Consider the following 9,715-nt stretch of genomic DNA (forward strand, 5'->3'; position numbering starts at 1 on the left):
AAAATGATCAAATAAATGACACAAGAAAATTTCAGAGAAGAAAGAACATAAGAGCCTGCACAATGAAGGGAAAAAGACCCTCAGCAGAGATCACCCTGAAATGAATACCAGAGGTAAAGAAAAGACTCTAAAATCTTTGAGAAACAAACAGGTCACATACAAAAGCCCTGGAATCAAAATGGCACAATAGCAACAACATTTTGCACATCAATCAAATGTAAGTGAAGAATAAAGGTATTTTCAGACATGCAAGGTTTTAAAACACTTAATGAATGAAATGCACCCATTCTCAGGAAACCACTGGATTATATAATCTCTGCCAAATGCTGGCAAGGCTGTGGAACAAGAGGAACTCTCATTCACTGCTAGTGGGAGTGTAAAATGGTACAGCCACCTTGGAAGACAGTTTGGTAGTCTCTTACAAAACTAAACAGATTCTTACCATATGACCCAGCAATCATGCTCTTGATATTTGCCCAAAGGAGTTGAAAACGTGTCCACACAAAAACCTGCACATGGATGTTTATAGCAGCTTTATTCACAATCACCAAACTTTGGAAGCAACCAAGGTGCCCTTTAGTAGATGAACAGATAAACTGTGGTACATCCAGACAATGAAAATTCAGTGCTAAAAAGAAATGAACTATCAAGCCATGAAAAGACATGGAGGAATCCTAAATACATATTACTAAGTGAAAGAAGCCAATCTGAAGAGGCTACATACTGTATGATTCCAACTCAATGACATTCTGGAAAAGGTAAAACTGGGAGACAATAAAAAGATCAATGGTTGCCAGGGGTGGATGCGGGGGAGGCAGAACTTTTAGTAAAGTGAAAATACTTCGTATGATATGATAATGATGGATATATGTCAATTATGACATATGTATAAACATTTGTCCAAATCCATAGAATGTACCACGCCAAGAGCAAACCCCAAGGTAAACTATGGACTTTGGGTGATTATGATGTGCCGATGTAGGTTCACCCTTGATAACACATCATTCTGGTGAATGATGTTTATAATGGGGAGGCTGTGCATGTGTGAGGGCAGGGAGTATAAGGGAAATCTCTGTATCTTCTTTTCAATTTTGGTGTGAATCTAAAACTGCTCTAAAAAATAGTCTTGAAAAGAAGGCAGTAAAAAGAGCAGACAAAAATATGACCAGAAACCAAGAGAAACAATGGTCAGAAGTTCATAGGGGATTCAGACAATGGAGTTATCACATACCAATTTAAAAAATAAAGTTACTTAATAGTACAAGTCACAGAAGGAAACAAGAGAATGGAGCAGAAAAAATAGTCAAGAATATAAAAGATAAAAATTTTCCAAAATCAATGAAAGATATCAATCCACACATCCAGGAAGATCAGTGAGCCCCAAGAAAGATAAATACAAAGAAGACTATACACAGGCACATCACAGTCAAACTGCTTAAACCAAAACAAAGAGAAAATCTTTAAAGTGGTTAGAGAAAAAAAGTACCTCCCAAAAAGCGACAACAAGACTTAAAACTGACTTGTCAGTAGAAACAATGAAAACCTGAACACAATATTTTACAATGAATTCATTCACCGATTAGACAAATATGTACTGAATACCTACCACATGCTAGATACCGTTCCAGGTGCTTGGAACACATCAGTGAATAAAACAAAGAATGTATGTTACATTTAACGTGTAAAATTATATAATAAACATTTTTAAGGGAAGAAATTGTATAAAACATGCTTAACACTCTATTTAGATAATACACTTCATTACTGCTGTTAGAATTACAATTAAAGTGTTAAATTTAATAGACTTATGACTAGTACTTTTTCAGTGATGGATGAGATTCTTTATAATCAAGTACAGTCTATGTATTAAAGAGCCTAACTACTAGGCTGGCTTTTGGGTAATGAAGAGTCATGGAATTTCAGAGCTGATCTTCTAGAAAACCCCAGAGATGATCTATAGTCCAGACTCCTCATTAGAGATGAAAAGGGACAATATATTTAACTCAGTTTCCAAGGTCACACAAAGTAGTTAGAGACACATCTTGAGTCCCAATGACTCCTGGTCAAATGTTCTTTGTTGTGTTTGTTGTTTGCTTCATGGGGAGAGGGGTTTAATTTAATTTTTATCAATGTAACGTGCATATAGTTTTAAAGGTAAAATGATTTTATAACACTTAAAACAAAAAGCAGCAGTCTCCTTTCCTTCCTCTGCCCACCTCCAAGTTCCAGTCTCCAGAGAGAACCATGTTAACTTCTAATATTAATAATATTCTTTTGTTTGACAGAATGCTACTTGCTGGGTGAGAGCTAGTTTATCAGTGCACATAACTCATATGTGTGAAAATAGTCCATTTCCACTTTTTCATTTTGCAGTGCATGCTTTTCATTTAAATGCATAAGCAGGATAACTGGTAGGTTACTAGCAACCCTGTTGCTATATGTACAATAGGACTATTAACTAATGAAACTGATTTTCATGTGTGATTTCATGTGTGATTAGACTACAAGACTAGTTACTTACATGAGATAGGAAGCTGGCTGCAGACTGGGCAGCAGATGGCTGTAGAAGGCGTGGTTTCACAGAAGAATTGGAGGTGTATCCAGGGCCCTTAAGTTCCTGGAAGACAATATACATGTGAGCAAAATAACTGTCAACCTACAGTGAGAATTGTGAAATCAAAATGTATTTTTGCAAATATAATTTCAGTCTTACATGTTGAACTTCTACAAAGTTTTAAGCCAAAGTATTAAGCAAGATGATTCGGGTGTATATCACTCTTTGGGGACTAATCATGGGCTTAGGAAGATGCCTTCACACTTCTGATGGATAAAATCATTCCAGATGTGAAAACATATCTTGGATGGGATGCTACTACGTTGGTTTCTAACTTTGCCAAACACTCCACACTACTTCTGACATACTACTGAGAAAGACCCTCTCCAACTATGGAGTGCTTCTGCCTGTGAAAATATCCAGTATTGAGACTTTAAAGTATGTCTGCAACTTTAAAATATACTCGAAAGCCAGACATATACTCCAGTGGAAAAATCTACTATTTTTAAAGAAGACATGTTCTGTCATGCAAATTACATCATTTTTTAAATTTTCCAAACAAGCCAAACATACTTGACCTCCTGTACACAAACCTCTGGTTCCCCAAGGTAGGTACTTCTATGTTTCCCTCATTCAGTATAGACTTAACATAAAGCATGGTGCTTCAATTTGTTACTATATATGAAAAGGATATGTATAATCTGTACAATGCACAGATTTTATAATTGCTAATATTAGATAATGTTAAAAGTACACTTGAATGTATCTCAAGTACATGGGGAATATATGAAAGTATATCAAACCAAGGCATAATTTTTGCTTAAACTACTATTTTTGATGAAAAAAGATCTTACTTTTACATCCAAAGTGTGTTGAAGTTTTAGGTGCACTGATTTTTGTTCCTGATGCTGTATTATATCTTGACATTCTGCAAACTGCAAAGATGCCTACAATCAAGCAACCACATGTGGTTTACCCTCCATTCTGTATGCAATTTTATTTTATTAATGTATAAATGCAGAGTCGCCATCTCTTCAAGGAAACTGCCCCTGTTCTTGGCACACTGTATTACATTTATCTATTTATTTATGTTTTATTCAGAAAACTTGAGAGTAATTGGAGGCCATGTCTTTATCCTCTATAGCCCCAGCATCTACATGGCATTTAGTATGTGGAGGGCACTCAGAAGAATGAATGAACTAAGGATGAAATGAGCAAACAGCTTTAGCAATGTAAAAACATTTCTATAAAAATAACCACAACTGAAATTCATTGAGTCAATATATCATGTTCTAAGACCTAAGTTTAAATAGGTGGGATCACAGGTCATTTTCTATCACCATGAATGCTCTGATTTCTCAAGAATCAATGACTAGTCTTGGTATACTTTTAGGCTTCCAGAGTTTTCAGGGGACACAAAGAGAGATTTACTTCTCTACAATAAATGGCAATGACAAATACAGTGTCATCATTGATCCTTCTCATTCTTTAAGCTGTGTTCCTCACCTGCACTTTTTCTTTTTTTTAATTGATTAATTTATTTGTTTTTTTTAATTTTATTTTTGGCTGTGTTGGGTCATCATTGCTGTGCGTGGGCTTTCTCTAGTTGCGGTGAGCGGGGGCTACTCTTCGTTGCAGTGTGCGGGCTTCTCACTGTCGTGGCTTCTGTTGTTGCAGAGCACAGGCTCTAGGCACGCAGGCTTCAGTAGATGTGGCACGTGGGCTCAGTAGTTGTGGCTTGTGGGCTCTAGAGCTCAGGCTCACTAGTTGTGGCGCATGGGCTTAGTTGCTCCGCGGCATGTGGGATCTTCCCGGGCCAGGGCTCGTACCTGTTTCCTTGCATTGGCAGGCAGATTCTTAACCACTGTGCCACCGGGGAAGCTCCCCACCTGCACTTTTTGAACTCCACAAAGTGCCAGACGTTAGCATTACTTTATCTATGTATGGATATTATTAACAGACTGTATTCTACCTAGTATTCAAGTCCTTCTTTGATGGTAAGTTAGATTGGTGGTATTTTTAGTTATTCAGGTCACAAAGGATACCAGCAGCATCTTACATCTTATATCTGACTGCTCTTGTGACCTGTTAGCCAGAAAAAAGATAATTTTGTAAAAAGTATGCATCATGACTATGTTTTTAAAGCTCAGCCTTCTGTACAGGATACAGTTTTTTTCTTGTGTGAGGTGACTGGGATACAATACAGTTTGACAGATTTGGTTCCTATCAACATGGACCTTTCATTCAGAACAATTCCACTTGGTTAATAACTATTTAGTTGATAACTATTTTATATATTTAGTTAATAACCACCTTATCAAGAGCAACTTCCATATTAGCAACCTTTTCTTTCAGTCGGCGTTCCTGAGATCGTAGGACTTCTAGTTCTCCCGCCATCTTGTTTTTCTCTGCTGCAACAGTACTCAATTCCTGGCTTAATTTTGTCTTTTCTTCTTTTAGCAAATGCTTTTCCTACAATTACAGAGGAGAAAATATCAGAAATAATATACTGATGTAGATGCTGAGATGTGATGGAAATATAAAACTATTATGTAAAGATCTGAACTATAGCTTAACTGTATATGGATTGGAGTTGGGAGCTGCTAGAATTATGTTACCATGTTCTCTCTCATTTTTATCACTACTAGTTTATTACTTCTTTCTAGGCTTACTAAATCTTTGATAAAACCTATGAAATATGTAATAACTGTGCTGTCATAAAAAGAGACAGTGTTGCGGTGAATTGAGAAATCATATACCAAATCAAATTGAAACTTCTTTAAAATGACACAAGAGATTTAAAGAAGACACACGTATTTGAAATCTTTATGGGTTTTCTATTTTGTTTCAAGGTTGAATATTAATTTCACAAATGGTTAAATATTCATTTCACAAATGCCTACTATAGACCCTCTGGCATAAAAAGAAATAGGGCACACAGTTCCTGTCCTCAAAGTCACTGTGATCCAGTGATGAGAATGAGCTTACTGATAAACTTATGGGGAATCTTTGGTATCTAACAAAGTTTCATTAAAATTAGTTCATTCCTTTAAAATACATCATGAAATGGGTAGAAGAGAACAAATGCATAGTAATCAAGTTAAGATATAAACCTGAACTTACTGAGTCTATATTTCTTTCTATATGTATATTTTTTTCATAGAGAAAATGTTTAATGTAAACAAGGTAGTAGGTATCACCACTGTAATACACATTTTGGATACAAATAGTTTTTCCTTTTCTGATGAGAAAGAAAGAAGGATTAATTTTTCAAGCTGCCTCCTTCCTGTTTGAGAGGAATGTCATCGAGCTTTGATGAACACCTTCCTTTACTAGGTGAAGGTGTTTCTGGTGACAGCAGGCAGTAACCTCTTACTGCCTTAAGTACCCTTGGGGAGGACGGGGATAAGCCCTGCTTTAGGTTCCAAATAGGCAAATAATGGAAGAAGAAAAAGAAAAGAACAAATTTAGGATAAGAAATGGAGGGGAGAAAAAAGTGGGAAAGAACAATAGCACAGGAAATAAATAAGTCCATATGATGAGGGGTATGCACAAATGTATGTATATATTCGTTAATACTTAGCCTCATTCTAAAAAAAGTATTTCAGCATTTTCGGTAAGGGGAAAGCAATTATTTTAGTTGCCCTTATTTTCTGCTTATGCTGTTTACCTTCTCATCTCCATTACAGTCAGTTCTGTTATAACTCTTCTTCTAAAAGTGCAAATTTGTTCCAAAGTGATTGATGTTATCAGGGAACATTTGAATATAACACAAATTTCACATTTGCTTATGCAGAGTTTCATTTATGAGATATACGGGGTCAAGGCAGAAAACAGCACCCAGCTAAACAGAGCTGCACAGAAATACACAAAAAGCATACATACACACTCTTCAAACAACTATCAGCTCCCTCAGTTTACCGTGGGTTATGAGCTATGTCCATGCACATCCTGTGTTACAGGAAACCCACCTTCTACCCCTTCTTAACAACTCCCATGCTGCCATTCTTCAAGGCACAAGCAAACTTCCAGTCTTTTTTAAGATAAAGGGCCATCCTAATTGTAGTATTTATGTATCTCTTAACCATTTAACATGTGTAAAACAGTGCTTCCATTTCCATTAGGTTCCTGTTTTCCTTTGGTCACTGATGAAGTTCGTTAGTGTGGTGCTGATCCCACTGCTCTGATAAGCCCCATGGTGGCTTTTATGGCACAATTTTGCAGAGCGTGGTCGTTTCAGGAACACATATGTTGCACTACAGCAGAACTGAATATGCTTTGTTTATAACCATTCCGTCTCTCTACCACAAATATCCTTCTGCCTACTTCTTGCAGTTAAAATATTAGCTCTTGGACAGCTACATGTAAAAAAAATGAAATTAGAACATTCTTTAACACTATACGCAAAAATAAACTCAAAATGGATTAAAGACCTAAATGTAAGACCGGACACTATAAAACTCCTAGAGGAAAACATAGGAAGAACACTCTGACATAAATTGCAGCAGTATCTTTTTCGATCCATCTCCCAGAGTAATGGAAATAAAAACAAAAATAAACAAATGAGACCTAACTAGACTCAAAAGCTTTTGCACAGCAAAGGAAACCACAAACAAAACAAAAAAAACAACCCACAGAATGGGAGAAAATATTGCAAATGATGTGACCGACAAAGGATTAGTCTCCAAAATTTACAAACAGCTCATGCGGCTTATATCATAAAAACAAACAACCCGATCAAAAAATGGGCAGAAGAGCTAAATAGACATTTCTCCAGAGAGGACATGCAGATGGCCAAGAGGCACATGAAAAGATGTTCAACATCACTAATTATTAGAGAAATAAAAATCAAAACTACAATGAGATATCACCCCACACCAGTCAGAATGGCCATCATCAAAAAATCTACAAACAATAAAATGCTGGAGAGGGTATGGAGAAAACAGAACCCTCCTATACTGTTGGTGGGAATGTAAATTGGTGCAGCCACTATGGAGAACAGTATGGAGGTTCCTTAAAAAACTGAAAATAGGGCTTCCCTGGTGGTGCAGTGGTTGGGAGTCCGCCTGCCAATGCAGGGGACATGGGTTTGTGCCCTGGTCTGGGAAGATCCCACATGCCGTGGAGCGGCTGGGCCAGTGGGCTGTGGCCGCTGGGCCTGCGCGTCCGGAGCCTGTGCTCCACAACGGGAGAGGCCGCAGCGGTGGGAGGCCTGCGTAGTGCAAAAAAAAAAAAAAAAAAAAAAAACTAAAAGTAGAGCTACTATATGATCCAGCAATCTCGCTCCTGGGCATATATCCGAAGAAAATCATTGTTCAAAAGGATACCTGCGCCCCAATGTTCACTGCAGCACTGTTAATAATAGCCAGGACATGGAAGCAACCTAAATGTTTATCGACAGATGAATGGATAAAGAAGATGTGGTACATCTATACAATGGAATATTACTCAGCCATAAAAAAGAATGAAATAATGCCATTTGCAGCAACATGGATGGACCTGGAGATTATCATACTAAGTTAAGTAAGTCAGACAGAGAAAGACAAATATCATATGATATCGCTTATATGCAGAATCTAAAGAAATGATACAAATGAACTTATTTACAAAACAGAAACAGACTCACAGACTTAGAGAACGAACTTAGGGTTACTGGGGAGAAGGGTCGTGGGGAGGGATAGATTGGGAGTTTGGGATTGACATATACACACTGCTGTATTTAAAGTACAATAGATAACCAACAAGGACCTATTGTATAGCACAGGGAACTCTGCTCAATAATCTGTAACAACCAAAATAGGAAAAGAATCTGAAAAAGAATAGATACATGGGGACTTCCCTGGTGGCACAGTGGTTAAGAATCCACCTGCCAATGAAGGGGACACGGGTTTGAGCCCTGGTCCGGGAAGATCCCACATGCCGCGGAGCAACTAAGTCCGTGCACCACAACTACTGAAGCCCACACGCCTAGAGCCCACAACAGGAAACTAAGCCTGTGCTCCACAACAGGAGAAGCCACCTCAGTGAGAAGCCCGTGCACTGCAACGAAGAGTAGCCCCTGCTCGCCACAGCTAGAGAAAGCCCCTGTGCAGCAATGAAGAACCAACACAGCCAAAAGTAAATAAATAAATAAATTTATTTTTTAAAAAAGAATAGATACATGCAAAAAAATAATGAAAGAGGACCAAGGAAAAAAATAATAAAATAAAATAAAATTCATTCCAGAGTAGTTACAAAAAAAAAAAAAAAATACTAGCTCTTTCAAGGTCCTGCTCAAATGTTCCTTCAGGAACTTTCTCCTCATTCTCTCTGTCAGGAATAAACTCTTGTCTTTCTTCCATTGTACTTTGTATCTCTGCTACACCTTCTTCTGTGTTGTAGTTTACTAATGAGTGAACATATTGGCTTCCCCCATTCCAAGGACAGAGACTTACCTTGTTTGCATTTGCCATGGCCTCTTCTAAAAATTGTATCTTGCTCTGAAGGGCATCTATCTGACCTCTTTTAGCCGTAATTTGTTTTTGCATCCCCATTGCCACTTTCATAGCTGGAAAAAAAGGAACTAAACTGTATCTTAGTTTCTAAAGTTTCTAAATTTTGAGAGGTGACTATAATTTGATGGTCAAACATTATGAGAAGGTGACAGGTAAGATTCCTCTAAGGCACCTGGACAGTTTCAAAGAAGTGTTCACAGAAAATGTCTTCAGATTTCACAATATTGGGATATAACAATTTTCAGCAATTACTCAGAGGTTTTGAGCTCAGAAATGTATATAAATGATGATGTTTTGTGATTCCTTGCTAGAATTAATTTCACTGGCCATCATAATTTGCCGTATCTCCAACAGTAATAAATAATGCTGACCAAGTTCATACTTACACATATAGGAAATATATACACACAAAATATATACAGTCATAAAATGAAAAATGTATATAGTATTTTTACTAAAATAATTTTTCTAGAAACTGATATATAAAATACCACACAAGACATCTACTACTAGTGATCTTTTAAAAGATCCCAGTGATATCACAAACGACTCAATTTCCAATCTCATGGTTACCGTCATGTGCTTGGAACTCACTGCTGTTTCAGAAGTCAAACTGGCAATACAAGCATATATGTGATTATTTTACTAAAACTGATGACAGGATGAG

At 37.1% G+C, this 9,715-nt stretch overlaps 1 protein-coding gene across 8 annotated transcripts in view; it reads right to left on the reverse strand.

Moving 5' to 3' along the window:
- The window catches only part of CCDC158 (coiled-coil domain containing 158), a 98,457-nt gene that overhangs the window by 42,427 nt on the left and 46,315 nt on the right, over positions 1 to 9,715 (reverse strand). For 4 of the 8 annotated variants that reach the window (XM_079920961.1, XM_079920954.1, XM_079920958.1 and 1 more), the window contains 4 exons: positions 8,989 to 9,116; positions 4,868 to 5,026; positions 3,409 to 3,501; positions 2,522 to 2,617 (listed from right to left, as the gene is read on the reverse strand). In XM_079920961.1, coding sequence (XP_079777087.1) covers positions 2,522 to 2,617; positions 3,409 to 3,501; positions 4,868 to 5,026; positions 8,989 to 9,116 — 476 coding nt within the window. The remainder of the gene's footprint in view (positions 1 to 2,521; positions 2,618 to 3,408; positions 3,502 to 4,867; positions 5,027 to 8,988; positions 9,117 to 9,715) is intronic. The other 4 variants (XM_079920957.1, XM_079920956.1, XM_079920955.1 and 1 more) reach the window with 4 other exon arrangements.

The sequence above is a fragment of the Stenella coeruleoalba genome (assembly GCF_951394435.1).
Source record: "Stenella coeruleoalba genome assembly, chromosome: 4".
In the NCBI taxonomy this organism is placed as follows: Eukaryota; Metazoa; Chordata; class Mammalia; order Artiodactyla; family Delphinidae; genus Stenella; species Stenella coeruleoalba.